This window comes from Bidens hawaiensis, unplaced genomic scaffold (genome assembly GCF_021521415.1).
Source record: "Bidens hawaiensis isolate Kalapana, Puna unplaced genomic scaffold, B.hawaiensis_p1.1 tig00038087_1, whole genome shotgun sequence".
Classification (NCBI taxonomy): Eukaryota; Viridiplantae; Streptophyta; class Magnoliopsida; order Asterales; family Asteraceae; genus Bidens; species Bidens hawaiensis.
Window position 1 is genome coordinate 42,781 of NW_027496671.1, and position 15,974 is coordinate 58,754.

At 40.0% G+C, this 15,974-nt stretch overlaps 2 protein-coding genes across 2 annotated transcripts; one reads left to right on the plus strand and one right to left on the minus strand.

Annotated features, from left to right (window-relative positions):
* Window positions 1-6,105: 6,105 nt before the first annotated feature.
* On the plus strand, window positions 6,106-6,886 carry LOC143590008 (uncharacterized). Its single transcript, XM_077070612.1, has one exon. It carries the CDS (start codon window positions 6,116-6,118, stop codon window positions 6,839-6,841), a length of 726 nt encoding a protein of 241 aa, XP_076926727.1. The 5' UTR covers window positions 6,106-6,115; the 3' UTR covers window positions 6,842-6,886.
* A 2,006-nt stretch (window positions 6,887-8,892) lies between these two features.
* On the minus strand, window positions 8,893-11,539 carry LOC143590009 (putative pentatricopeptide repeat-containing protein At5g08490). Its single transcript, XM_077070613.1, has 3 exons — window positions 9,720-11,539; window position 9,623; window positions 8,893-9,585 (listed from the first exon to the last, which is right to left on the minus strand). Exons 1-3 carry the CDS (start codon window positions 11,537-11,539, stop codon window positions 8,893-8,895), a joined length of 2,514 nt encoding a protein of 837 aa, XP_076926728.1.
* Window positions 11,540-15,974: the final 4,435 nt, after the last annotated feature.

Consider the following 15,974-nt stretch of genomic DNA (forward strand, 5'->3'; position numbering starts at 1 on the left):
ATTGGTATGGACTGGCTTTCGAAGAATCGCGCCGAAGTTATTTGCGCCAAGAAATTGATTCGCATACCTCGAGAGAATGGTGATCTTCACATCTACGGCGAAAAACCCTCCAGTGGTCTTAAGCTTATGTCTTGCGCCGAAGCCCAAAGACTCATGCGGAAGAAGTGTGTTGCATTTCTAGCCCATGTGGTTAAACCTGCTGAAGAAAAGAAGCTTCGCGATATCCCTGTCGTGCGTGATTTCCCTGAAGTTTTTCCTGATGATCTTCCTGGTATCCCTCCCGCTCGTGAAGTCGAGTTTCGTATTGATCTTGTCCCTGGTGCTTCCCCCGTAGCTAAATCTCCTTACCGTCTTGCACCCGCTGAGATGCAAGAATTGGCCAGCCAACTTCAAGAGTTGACTGCTAAAGGATTCATTCGCCCTAGCTCTTCGCCCTGGGGTGCTCCGGTGTTGTTCGTTAAAAAGAAAGATGGATCGTTTCGCATGTGTATTGATTACCGCGAGTTGAACAAACTCACCATTAAAAACCGGTATCCCTTACCGCGTATTGACGACCTCTTTGATCAACTCCAAGGTGCCTCTTGTTTCTCGAAGATTGATCTCCGCTCTGGCTATCACCAGTTGCGCATCCGCGATGAAGATGTTCCGAAGACTGCTTTTCGAACTCGTTATGGCCATTTTGAATTCTTGGTCATGTCCTTCGGTCTAACCAACGCACCCGCCGTTTTCATGGATCTAATGAATCGGGTGTGTAGGCCTTTCTTGGATAAATTCGTGATCGTGTTTATCGATGATGTTCTGGTGTATTCTAAGACCAAGGCCGAGCATGAGCAACATCTCCGATTGGTATTGCAAAAGCTTAAAGCTGAGCAACTCTATGCTAAGCTTTCCAAGTGTGAATTCTGGTCTGATGAAGTACAGTTTCTTGGTCATGTTGTAAACAAGATGGGTATTCATGTCGACCCATCCAAGATTGAAGCAATCAAGAACTGGATTACGCCATCCTCTCCTTCTGAGATCCGTTCCTTTCTAGGCTTAGCTGGTTATTACCGGCGCTTTATTTCGAACTTCTCGAAGATCGCCTTGCCTTTAACAGCTCTGACGCACAAAGGTAAACCGTATATTTGGGGCTCGAAGCAAGAAGAAGCCTTTCTGACGCTCAAGCGTTTGTTGTGTGAAGCTCCTGTTCTTGCGCTACCTGAGGGTAATGATGATTTTGTCGTGTACTGCGATGCCTCCAACCAAGGTCTCGGTTGTGTTCTTATGCAACGAGGCAAGGTTATCGCTTACGCATCAAGGCAACTTAAGATTCATGAAAAGAATTATACAACCCACGATCTCGAACTTGGTGCAGTTGTTTTTGCCTTGAAGATCTGGAGACACTACCTTTATGGTACTAAGTGTATCCTCTACACCGACCATAAAAGCCTTCAGCATATCTTTGATCAGAAGGAACTTAACATGAGGCAACGCCGATGGAACGAACTCATCAGCGATTACGATTGTGAGATCCGGTATCATCCTGGTAAGGCTAATGTGGTAGCCGATGCGCTCAGCCGAAAACCCTGCCAACTTAACTGTATCTTGCCGCGCACCCAGCTTCACTTCGCGCCGATTCAAAGCAACCTTGAATCGCGTATTCGTGACGCGCAGCGCGCATCCATCAGTAATGGTAACCTTCGCGCCGAGTTAGCGTGTGGCGCGGAAGCACTCTTTGTCCCTAATCTGAGTGGAATTCTCTGCTATCTTAATCGCATCTGGATTCCCTTTGATGAGAATCTTCGCGCTGATATCCTGAGTGAAGCGCACAAATCTCGATATTCTATTCATCCTGGCGCTGATAAGATGTACAAGGATTTGCGCATAACTTATTGGTGGCCCGGTATGAAAAAGGATATTGCTGTGTTCGTAGCTAAGTGCCTGACTTGTTCTAAAGTTAAAGCTGAACACCAACGCCCATCTGGTTTGCTCGAACAACCAGAAATTCCTACGTGGAAATGGGAAGGTATAGCGATGGACTTTATTACCAAGTTACCTTTGACAGCAAGCAAGCATGATAGCATTTGGGTAATAGTGGATCGATTGACTAAGTCTGCTCACTTTCTGCCCATTCGTGAAAACTACCGTGTTGAGCAACTCGCGCAGCTTTATGTCAAGGAAATTGTCTGCCGCCATGGTACTCCTTTGAGCATCATATCCGATCGTGATGGCCGTTTTATATCTCGCTTTTGGAAATCTCTCCAATCTGCGCTAGGAACTCGCTTGGACATGAGTACGGCATATCATCCTCAGACTGACGGTCAGTCTGAGCGAACTATTCAAACTCTTGAGGATATGCTTCGATCTTGTGTTCTTGATTTTGGAGGTAATTGGGATTCGCACCTGCCTTTGATCGAGTTCTCTTATAATAACAGCTATCATTCCAGTATCGGTATGGCCCCATTTGAAGCACTTTACGGTCGTAAGTGCCGCTCCCCGATCTGTTGGAGCGAAGTGGGTGAAACTCAAATCACAGGACCCGAACTTGTTCAAGAGACAACCGATAAAATCGCCAAGATCCGTGATCATCTGCTGACTGCCAGAAGCCGACAGAAGAGTTACGCAGATCGTAGGCGAAAGCCTCTCGAGTTTCAAGTTGGTGATCTTGTTCTCCTCAAAGTGTCGCCTTGGAAAGGTGTTGTCCGCTTTGGGAAGAAGGGTAAGCTTGCTCCTCGTTATGTTGGTCCATTCAAGATTCTCGCGCGTGTGGGAAAAGTTGCCTACAGACTAGACCTGCCGCCCGCGCTCAGTAATGTGCATCCAACGTTCCATGTATCCAATCTCAAGAAGTGTTTAGCTGACGAGAACCTTCACATTCCACTTGATGAAGTTCAAGTTGATGAAACTATGCATTTCGTTGAGAAGCCTGTTGAGATTATGGATCGCGAGGTAAAGCAAACCAAGCGCAGTCGTATCCCTATCGTGAAAGTTCGCTGGGAGTCCAAGCGCGGAGCCGAGTTTACATGGGAAAGGGAAGATCAAATGAAGATCAAGTACCCGCACCTGTTCTCTGCGCAACCTACTTCGAGATAAATTTCGGGACGAAATTTCTTAAAGTAGGGGAGACTGTGACATCTGCCCGATCCGACCCGACCCAGGTACCCGTTTCCCTTATCCGATCTCTTTCTTTTATGATTTAATATTTATTTATACTTATATTTTACTTTTAATAATAAAAATATATATTTTCTTCCCGCCTAAGGATGTCTGCAGCTCCACGCGCCAGACTCCTTACATGGAAGCCTGCGTGAAGACATCTTGTTCCTGCGATGCGTGAAGAGAACTCTTCTCGCAGCGCGCTAAGAATGTATGTTCTTCCCGCAATGCGCTAAGAATGTATGTTCTTCCCGCGATGCGCTTAGAATTCTTGTTCTTCACGCAGCACGCTAAGGATGTGATTCTTCCCGCAGTGCGCTAGGGATTGTTGTGCCAGCCTTCGCGCTCGCGCACTCAGCCTTCCCGCGCTTAACCCTTGTATCTTCTGTTTAAATCTAGCCGTTTGCTTTTGTGTTGTCTTTTCTTTTGAGCCGTTGACCTAACCCATCTAATGTCTGAATAGTTACTTTCGGCGCAGCATGCGCACCAACCCCATTGGTTGACAGATAAAGTGACTGACATAATCTTTTGAGATCTGCTTTTGCCATGCTTGACCAGTACCTTTATCTGATCCGCCCATGCTTTTTACTGTTCGCTGACAGCTTTATCTTGCCCCCTGCAGCTGCCATATCTTTTGATATCTTTTGCTATCTTTTGTTTTGTCTTGTCTGTTTGTCTTGGAACCTTTTCTGGATTTATGTCTCCTAGGGTTTTCCTATAAATAATAATAATATTTTCATAACACATCACACACAAACACTTAATCTCTCCTGTTCTCTTGCTCCTTGCCCTCTCTGCCGTCTTCCTCTCTGCCTCCGTCTTCCTCCCTGTTCTGCCCTGCTTTTCCGGTAATATATATATATTATATAATAATTTACTTATTAATTATGCTAACTTATTATCAAGACTTAAAACAGATCGTTAAAACAATAATCTTTAATTATAGGTTAACTTGTGCTTGTTTAAAGTTGATTCTTGCTTTATCTTACACCGCATCGTTTATCAAGTGAGTTATCTCGTATCTAATCCCTTTTTTTTATTTTAAATGCTTTGGGATGTTCATGTGTTCATACAAAACTTGAGTCTTAAACTGTTTATGAACTTTAGTCACGCAGTATCCCATGTGTTGAGGACGTAGACTTGGCTGTTTATTTGTATGTGTGGATCATTAACCGTATTGACGGTCTATTCCGCAGTTTTCATGGTACCATTAGATGAACACGGGAGAACTATCGTTTATGATTTTCTCTTTTGTTACACTTGCACAGTTAGTCTTGTTTGTGAGCTCAATTGTGAGCACTGGCAGTCTTGTCTCTTAGAGTTGGTCCCGATCAGATTACACCCTTGTTGAAAACCAGACATACACATGTTGCGCGTAGATTTATTGTTATCTATGTATTGTATTAAACTTGATTTCTCACCAACACGCAAGTGTTTGACGTTTATTTTAACACATGTTCAGGTTTGCAGTAGCTGTTTTGGAGCTTGTGGACACGTAGGACGTTTTTACTTTTGGACCTAGAATTAAAATGTATCAAGACAAGTTAATGTTGTTTGAATGTTATAATTTATAATATATTGATTTATGTTTGATTTATGTTCTTTATTTTCCCCGCTGCGCGTGCGCGATAAAATGTGTATTAATAAATATTGACACTAATAGTGTCACGAGTAATGAAACAATATGTGGCGCCCCGATGTATAATCCGCCTTTGGTCGGGGTGTTACATAGGTAATCCCTACATATGATGATGTGAACTTCTAGATGCGCATGCCGACCTAGTTACTCATAGTCAAGCTTATTATGGATGCTTTTTTTTTTTTATTTATTATTTAACGTCGTACGGATAATAACTTGTTTTGACGGGGTGTCATAGCAACGCACTTTCGAATACGTAACATGTTTAACGCGATTTGGCACCATAGATAGATACAAATAGAGGTGAACAAAAAACCCGAACTCGGAAAAAACCTGAACTGATATAGTATGCATACCCGACCCTACCCATAGGGTACTAATATAGTATGCATTTTACTACTAAAACCCGTACTCGGAACCGGACTCGACTTGTATATGGTAATATCTAAAAACCGGAGCCAATTCCATACCCAAAAAAAGTGCAGCCCCTTAAAAACCCAATTTATAGTCGAAAAAATTCGGAAAAAGAACCCAAAAATTGGGTTTTTTTCAATACTTAAAACATGGTATTCAAATACCTGATTTTACAATATCCGGTTCTATAACTGACCCGAACCTTATGTATAAGGTATGATTTTTAGAGACAGTACTCACATCCAAACCCAACCCGGGTATGACCAATATCCGATTTTCCAATACCCATAATTAGGGGTGCAAACGAGCCGAGCTGCTCGTGAGATACTCGAGATCGGCTCGTTAAAAAGCTCGATCGAGCCGAGCTGAATCGAGCCCGAGCCCGATCTCGAGCCTTAAAAATAAGCTTGTTTAATAAACGAGCCCGAGCTTCACTTATCGAGCTCGAGCCGGCTCGCGAGCTTAAACGAGCCTGTCATTTATATAATTTTTTAAAATATATATATAATAATTATTAATTAATATATGTAACGTTATGAAAAAATAAATAAAAATAACTAAATCACATATATTATTTTATACATAAAATTATAATAGAAAAAACTATATAAAAATAATTATAATTATATAAAAAGTAATTGATAAATAGTAAATGAGCCGATCTCGAACCGAGCTCGAGCTTCAAAATCTGCTCACGAGCCGAGCTCGAGCTCTGTATAAGTTAAACGAGCCGAGCTTGTGCCTAGTCAAGCTCGGGCTCGGATCGACTCTTTTACACCCCTACCCATAATACCCGAACTCAGTTTCATACCGAGAACCGGGGATTAGAAAAACTAGATCTATGCAACTCCGGATACAAATACTTGTTTCACTTAAAAAAGTATATTAATCCATCCCTCTCTCGTAATAATCCGATCTCTCTACACCATGTCGAAGGACTTCAACGTCCCGCCGGTGATCTTCCCGTCCGCCGGAAACCCAAACGCCATCCCACAACGCCGCCCCACGGCACCATTCCAACCGTCAAGATCCTCAAACCCTAACATACCCTTCATGTCCTTCGACATCGGCTCATCTCCAGCCTCCACATCCCAATTCAACCCCATCTCTGGCGGAATCTCCGCCAACTTCGACGACGAGCCACCGTTACTAGAAGAACTGGGCATCAACACCAAACAAATCTGGCACAAAACCCTCTCAATCCTAAACCCGTTCCGGGTCAAACCGGATCTCCACGAAGATGCCGATTTATCCGGCCCGTTTTTGTTCTTGATGGGTTTCGGGTTGTTTCAATTACTTGCCGGAAAGTTGCATTTTGGGATTATTTTGGGGTGGGTGACGGTGGCCTCGTTGTTTTTGTATACGGTGTTTAATATGTTGGCCGGGAGGAATGGGAATTTGGATCTTTACAGGTGTTTGAGTTTGATCGGGTATTGTATGTTGCCGATTGTGATGTTGTCGGCTGCGGCGTTGTTCGTGCCGCAAGGTGGGGTTGTGGTGTTTGTGATGATGGGGGTTTGTGTCATGTGGGCGACGAGGGTTTGTATGCAGTTGCTGGTGGAGCTGGCCTCGTGTGGGGATGAGCATCGCGGGCTTACTGCGTACGCGTGTTTCTTGATTTATATGTTGTTTTCGCTCTTAGTTGTGTTTTGATAATTGGTATAAGTTTGAATGTTTGATGGATGATACTTGTTATTGATCTATATGGTTTAGGGCTTATTATGATTGAATGGAAGAGTTGTGTATGAATATAATCGGATCTGATCGTGCTTGTTTGATGTTCTTTATATTCATGATTGTATCGTGTAAAGCCCGTAGATTTATGCTGCTACCAAAGAATTTTATGGCATTTAAAGTCTGTTCTGCTTGATTGGTTTGTGATACCTTATTGTCGGTCTTAACAAGGGATTTCTTTTCTAAGGTGATCGATTTTTGGCTAGGATTAGGCTAGGCTGAATATGTCGGTGTCGTCTTTAGTGCAGTTAAACCTGTGAATTATGGAAGGATATCACAATGTTGATACTGGTTTGTCAAAACTGAACAAAATAGGGGATCTTTGTTATTATTATAATTACTATTATTATTGTTTATATGCTAAAAGCATATCAAACAGTTGGAAGTTTTTCACAACAGAAGGCTGCCTCTTGTATTCTCGGTTGAGATCCTATTAGTTTAGAAGTTTTTATAAAAATGCAGTTTGGGTCTCGGGGGATCTCTTTTTTAAAATCGACGATACAAGCCATACAAAAGAAACTAAACAAACCATTGTAAAGGAAAACCTACTACTGCAGTAAGCCTTGAAAGAAAGTTAGCACAAAAAGCATAGAGTACCAACAAATTAAGCAACAAAAATATAGTTAGCATGCTGAAAGCATATCATTCTTCATTTTCGTGTGACGAAATTTGAAGGAGAGGATGTTCCATAACACGTTCTTCTTGTCCAGTTTATATGGAATGAGTTATGCTTGGAATCCAAAGTCAATAGTACAGATATTTTTAGGACAGCCATTGATGGTTCTTTTTATTAATACATGTCTAGATAATAAGTTAGCAATATTAAATTATACAAGTCTCAAAAAGCACGATGCTAAAATACCAATATACAAGAAAAATGAAGGATTGCGAATTTATGTAAATAAGCGACCATGGATTTGAACTCGACTTGATCTTTATATGACACAAGCAGTCCCAAATCAGCTTGAAATAAAACTACTTACACTATACGCATAACCATCAATGAACTTGACCTATTATGTTATAACACAAGATCATGCCAACATTCCATTAAAACCTTCATTTCTGTACAAGCACCTTAGGCATACAGCAAGACAAAACTACTTACACAATACACATAGCCATCAATGTAGCTGGCTTATAGTTCCAAAAGAGAAGCAAGGAATCGACATCCCCTGTGATACACATAACCATCTCACGGCTTTCAGGAAATTAGTTGAGGGGATTATTCCAACACTCGAACTCCAAATGCTTCATGCTTGAAAATATGGGCGTGAGATGTGGATTGACCGGGATCTTCAACAAAGAATAGATTAGTTCGGTTAGTGCATGAAAATCACTCAAACAAAGATGATATCAGGCAATAAGAAGGTGGACATGACTTTTGGCTCATCCTGGTAGCATTAAACAAGCATGATAAGGACATGACTTTTGGCATTTGAAGTTGAAATTGGCATTGTAATTCACTGTAACCCTAAATATCCAAATATTTGAGACAAAATGTGCAAAAAGATGGGGTGCAGATCATAAACAATATTCGAATAGCAACTCCTATTTAAACGTAAATTAAGGTTTGATGATGCAAAGCCACCTGATAAATTGAGAATATAGTCACTTGCAAACTGACCTGTAATCGCTAACATTGAACTCGACCTTGAATCCAGCTGATGTGGTGGCTTGTGAAGCTCTCATAGCTCAAAGCCATAAACTCAGATACTGGTATGTGCAGGTTTCCTAGACAGCAACTAAAAACAAAATAAGTTCACTCTGAAGCATCATTCTTTGAGACTTTCAAGTGAATTTAAGTAAATATCTTCAACTTAATGTCTCAACTGTTTAAGGCCCAATTTTGTTCACCTCGTTAACAATATCGACAGCTATTGCGTTGATCTGTTTGAGTTAAAACACAATCCAGACCGACCCATTTGACTTCTAAATGGGTCAATATCACCACCTCTAAAAGCAGTTATTCACAACTGAAATCGATCCTTGACTTGTTTATCTAAGTTACACAACGCATTAACAATATCGATTCGTAACGGATGAGAAGTATCTCCAGCTATAAACACACTTTTCCTCCCATCAACTTCAATCCAACTACATCCAGCCGCCTTTTTCAAATTCTCTGTCTTCATCAACCGCCTTATTTCCAACACTTCTTCCCATTTATCTTTACCAGCATAAATATTCGACATCACGACATAATTCCCCATATTATTCGCCTCCACTTTCAACAAATGATCAGCAACCACACTTCCCATTTCCACCTCATTATAATTCTTACAATCACCCAACAACGGGCCCCACATGTTGGCAGTTGGCTCAACCGGCATACTAGTAATAAAACGATACGCGTCACTAATTCGACCATTTCTCGCAAGAAGATCCACCACACAAGCATATTGCTCCATGGTTGGGTTAATGTTATAAACCTCGTTTAACGAGTTAAAAATCCTTAAACCTTCATGTACTAACCCTGTATGGCTACAAGCAGATAGTATAGCAGTTATTATTACATGATCGGGTTTCCCACCGTTTTCTACCATTTTATAATAAACTTGAAGCGCTTCTTCACCCATTCCATGAATCGCATACCCTCCCACCATAGACGTATACATAACCAGGTCTTTGTACCGAGTTGACTTGAATAGCTTACATGCTGACTTTATGTTTCCACATTTTGCATACGCATCCAAAAACGCTCCTTTTAATTGGACATCTTGAAAACAAGATCTAACGACATACGCATGGCACTGGTTAACCATCTGAATCGATGCCATTTGATTACGCATGGCACTTTATGTTTCCACATTTTGCATACGCATCCAAAAACGCTCCTTTTAATTGGACATCTTGAAAACAAGATCTAACGACATACGCATGGCACTGGTTAACCATCTGAATCGATGCCATTTGATTAGCAACAGGAAGGATACTCATTACGGTCATAGAATCCGGTTTCATTCCATGATTCTGCAAATCAAGAAACAAATCAATGGCTTGATCAAAATAACCATTTTCTGCATAGGCTCGAACCATCAAATTCCAAGTGGTTAGATCTCTTTCGATCATGTTTTTGAATATAACCTCTGCATCATCATGGAAACCGCTGTTAACATATCCAGATATTAAAGAATTACATGTCACAACGTTCCTATATCCAGACAAGCTCTCGAATATTTTTAACGCATAATCCATTTTACCACATCTCGAATACGCATCAATCAACGCATTACCGAGAGTAGGTTCTCTATTTCCCGGAAAAAAATTAGACTTTAGCGAAAAACCATGAGCTTCTTTTATCATACACATTTTAGAAGCGTCGGCCCCAAGTTGAACCACGGTTACAATAGTTATGGAGTCGGGCTTTACACCTTCTTTGAACATAATATGCAGCTGCTGAATTAAATCTTTTACAAGTCGACTCTCCGCAAATGCATCAAGTATCGAATTCCATGATATTAAGTCTTTATTATGAATTAATGAGAAGGACCAAAATGCAGATATCACATCACCACATTTCGAGTAGAAATTTACGAGGGCGTTTCCAACCGATGTAACGTCACAAAGGCTGGGATGATGGATAATATGGCTATGAATTTGCTTCCCTGCCTGCAAATTCTGTAGATTTGCACAAGCAGAGAGAACGGTTAAGACAGTGATTGAATCAGGTTTGGTTAAATTTAAAGAATTGAATTCTTGAAACAATTCCAATCCTTTCAACCACTCATCGTTCGAGGCATAACCCACAATCATCGAATTCCAAGAAACCAAATCTCTTGAACTCATTCTTCTGAACAGTGATTCCGCTTCTTTCATTCGTCTAGCTTTCGAGTAGAACCCCACGAGCGAATTCACAACAGAAACATCACAAGCGAGATCCTCCCTATGCATCGCGTAACAATGAATCTCTTTCCCAAAACGGTACGCACGATCAACTCCAACCGAAGCACAAACCGGCAGAACATTCGCAACCGTAGCATAATTCGGCCGTACACCTTCCTTTACCATCCGTTTAAACACCGCAAACGCTTCAAACCCCAACTCATTCTCAATCAACCCCGCAACCATCGCATTCCACGACACAACATCTCGTTCAGACATTTCATCAAACACCTGGTGCGCGTCACCCGACCCACACCGCAACTTCAAATACATCGAAACCAACGCATTTCCCACAAGGGTTTTCGACTCCAAACCCGTCTTCACAACATGGGAATGAACACTCTTTCCTAACATCAACCCATTCAACCGTACACAAACCGGAAGAATAATCGCAACTGTAACCGAACTAACATTAAAGCTCATAGCTTTATACAATTTAATAACCTCTGTATCATAAACCCGAGTGGCTGCTAAACCGGATAACATAATGTTGCAGGTGACTGCATCAGGGTGAGTTATTTGATGAAAAAGATTATGGGTATCATTAAAAAGGTTACATTTTGCATACATGTTAAGAAGTGATTTGGATATTAGGAGACAAGAGTGTAAACCTAATTTGATTGCAGTGCTGTGAAGAGATTTGCCCAAGTTGGTGTTGGAGTTCGCAGCACAAGATTTAATATTGGCTGCCAAGATTTGGTGATCAAATGTTTTGTATGAGGATTCATTCATGGTGCAGAGCTAAAGAAGTTGTGATGATTTTAATTATACACGTGTGAAGTCGATCCCTCTTGAATATGACGGTATTACCCTTTGGTTCGAGCTAGCAATATTGTAAAAATCTCGACTAGGCGTAAGTTAATCAATAGGTCGTGTTTGAGGGGTAGATATAAAACTTAAAATAAGTCAGGGGCCATTTCGCAATTTGAATATTGCAATTGCACCCACAACACGCCTCTGTAATTGTATAAATAACAGTTGTCTTATGCACCTCATTGTTACACGTGTACATCGTCTATTGTAATAAATTAGTATATTTTACAATTATTGTTATTTTTATATTCAAGTCATTTAACAAGCGAATCGAATGAACAAATAGTTACAATATTAGAAAATTAAAAGAACTTTCAGCATCGATATTTACATTCAATATGAGAAATTTGAAACTAAAGGTATAAGAACAATAAGTAAAAAAAAACCGATAATAAAAAATGCCTTATTATTATAGGAGGTTGAGTTTAACCACTTCCTCAATTATCGTATTTGATTGGATCCTGCACTAATTCTCGCCCTTACCAAAATCACATATTACGGCTTTAACCGATCCAAATTGGAACGCGGCTATGAATGACAAGTATAAGGCTTTATTGAATAATGACACTTGGGAGTTGGTTCCGAGTGTTGATTTGAATAGAATGCACAGAATGTTTTTATTCATATATTGTTGTGTTTACAAATGAAAAATAATAACAAGTAAATAGAAGAATGTTATGTCTTTCAACAAGGAAATATATCAAATAAAGGAATGAAGAATCCTTGATTTATGCTCAAACAAGGAAATATATCAAATAAAGGAATGAAGAATCCTTGATTTATGCTCAAACAGTCATCCTTTGGAGGTCTTTTGGTGTTGATGTGATCCAAATAAGGAAAAGATATGTAGTTGATTATTTGATATATTTATTATTTTCTAACACTCCCCCTCAAGTTGAGTAGTGGGATCTCCAATGCTTAACTTGACAAGACAATGGCTAAATATTCTTCCGTTGACGGCCTTTGTTAATATGTCTGCTAATTGGTCTTCTGATAGGATAAATGGTAGCTCTATGATTCCAGCTTCAAGTTTTTCTTTGATGATGTTTCTATCGACCTCCACATGCTTTGTACGATCGTGTTGGACAGGATTTTTTGAAATTTGTATTGCGGCTTTGTTGTCACACATGATTCTACTTGCTTCAGTGTGGAGAAAACCAATTTCTGTCATAAGCTTACGTATTCATAGAACCTCTGTCACGCCTCGTGCAATTCCTCGGAATTCTGCTTCGGCACTAGATAATGCGACAACCTTCTGCTTTTTGCTTCTCCATGTGACTAAATTTCCACCAACTAGAGTGAAGTAGCCCGATGTTGATCTTCCATCATGTTTGTCCCCCGCCTACTCTACGTAAGTATACAATTGAATTTTAGATGTTTATTTGGTTGGAAGAGAACCCCGTGGCCTGTTGTCCCTTTGAGATATCTGATAATCCTCCATACAGCTTCCATGTGAGTGCCTTGAGGTTGATGCATAAATTTGCTGACTACTCCCACTGCATATGCGATGTCTGGACGAGTATGCGAGAGATATATTAATTTACCTACCAAGCGCTGATATCGTTCTTTGTCTGCCAGTTCCCCTCCTTCTTCCATATGGAGTTTATGATTAACCATTATTGGCGTATCGGCTGGTTTGCAATCGATCATTCCTGTCTCAGCTAAAAGGTCAAGAATATATATTTTTTTTGACATATAAAAATACCCCTTTTAGATCTTAGTACTTCAATTCCAAGAAAGTATTTAAGCCTTTCTAAGTCCTTCATTTCAAATTCTTTAAACAAGTTTGCTTTCAACTTCTTCATTTCTTCATCATCGTTCACTGTAATGATCATGTCATCAACATATATGATTAAACAAGTTAAAAGGTTACCTCTGTTTTTAAGGAAAAGCGTATGATCAGAATTGCTTTGTCGAAATCCATTTCCCTTCATTGTTAGGGTGAATCTGCCGAACCAAGCTCTAGGAGATTGTTTCAACCCACAATAGTTTTTTTATGTGACATACTTCCTTTGCTTTGAATTTTTTTGTGAAACCGGGCGGAGCTTCCATATATACTTCTTCTTTTAATTCTCCATGAAGAAAGGCATTCTTAACATCAAATTGGTGAAGAGGCCATCCTTCATTTGCAGCGATCGAGAAAAGGACCCTGATTGTGTTAATCTTGGCTACTGGAGAGAATGTTTCTTGGTAGTCAATCCCATACGTTTGTGTGTAGCCTTTCGCTACCAATCGTGTTTTGTATCTTTCAATAGTTCCGTCTGGTTTATGTTTAATCGTGAAGACCCATCGACATCCCACGGGTTTCCTATTGGACGATCACATGTTTCACATGTATCATTTTTAATCAATGCTTTCATCTCTGTTTCCATAGCATCCTTCCAGTTCTTTGATCCTAAAGCTTGTTCCACAGAGTTTGGAATTTGTTCAGCGTATAGGGAAGCATTAAAGGCCTTGGCTTTTTTAGACAGGTTTGCTTCCGCTATGTTGGCTATAGGATACTTCGAGGATTTAGATTGTTTTTCTGGTGAGTATCTCTTTGCAGGAATTCCTCTATTGACTCTTGGTGGGAGGACATATCTCACGCTTGTTTCTTCTTGTTTTGTTTCTTGTTGTACAAATTCTTTTTGTTCCACCTGCACTGTTTGTTCTACTCCTATCTCATGATTGTCAGATATATTAATATTTTGATTTTCAGGAGATACTTTATCTTTTATACTTTCAGATGTTTGAGAATTACTTACCTCAGGTGTTAGTTCGAGAGGATTTTCATGAAAAACATGAGATACTTTATCTGTTATACCTTCATATGTTTGAGATGTACTTACCTTGGATGTCAGGTCGAGAGGATTTTTGTTGGGAACACTGGTTATTGGTCCATCAGAGTGTTGTGAAGTCACTGACTCATCTTGGGTGCTATGATTGATTGCTTCGGATGACGTAGCCCATTTTGGAACCCATTCTAGCCAACTCAGTGTGTCATGTTCTTTCTCCTCCTGACTACTGTGTTGGGCGGTATAAAAGAATTCGGTTTCAAGGAAGTCACAATTCATGGCAGTATGAATAGTACGATTTTTTGGACTATAGCAACGGTATCCTTTTTGGTTGACACCATAGCCTACAAATACACATTTTCCAGCACATGGGTCGAGTTTTGTTCAATTGATTTTGGGTATGTGGACAAAGACGGAGCACCCAAATATACGTGGTTTTAAAGTAAGGGCGGGGGGTAGTTTGGTAAATTCTGAAAAAGCTTGAAGAGGGGTTTTTAGGTCAATGGCTTTTGTTGGTAACCGATTAATAAGATATGCGGCAGTAGCGAGAGCTTCGGGCCAGAAGGACTTAGGTACTTGAGATTCAATCAAGAGGGCTCGAGTTATTTCTAAGAGAATTCGGTTTTTTCATTCAACGGTGCCATTTTGTTCAGAAGTGTGGGAGCACGATGTTTGGTGAATAATTCCTTTCGTTTGACAAAAAAAACTTCATTGAATCGTTTATGTACTCCCCACCGTTATCGGATCGAAGAATTTGGATGTTGGTTTTGAATTGCGTTTGTGTCATGGCATGAAACATAGTAAATTTATCAAAAACTTCAGATTTGTGTTTTAGAAAATAAATCCATGTCATGCGAGTACAATCGTCAACAAAAAGTACAAAAAAACGAAAGTTTTGTCCTCCAATAACTTTTGCCGGTCCCCATACGTCCGAATGGATAAGGGAAAAAGGTAAATTAACTCTTGTGTTATTTGATTTAAAAGAATGTCTATGGCTTTTAGCCAAGACTCAAGTTTCACAACTTAGTGTTTTATTAAGGGGAAATAACTTTGGGAATAAAAGGTTTAAATAACCGATAGATGGGTGTCCTAATCTCCTATGCCATAACCAAGCTTCCCTATTTATTGTTCCATGAGCCAACATCGCAGTACCATGTTGAGTCACTTCTTCCACATAGTATAATCCTTGGCGTTCAGTGCCACGCCCAATAATCGTTCCCGTCTTTATATCTTGTAAGATACAGAACGTCGGGTGCATTAATACCGAGCAGTTTAATTCTTTTGTCACATGACTAATAGATAATAATTTATGTGACAAGGAAGGGACATAGAGACAATTTGAAAGTTTTAAAGTTGGTGATATTTCAATAGTTCCCCCTCCCTTTACAGGAACTACTCCCCTGTTTGCGGTTTTTATGTGATTAATTTTGGGTTTAGATTTTGAAATTATATCGGACAATTCAAAGGTCATGGTGTCAGTAGCACCACAATTAAAAATCCATGATTTATTCAAATTTTCATATGTTTCGACCATATTTACTTCTCCCATAATTTTATTTGGGTTGTTTTCTGTTGGTGCA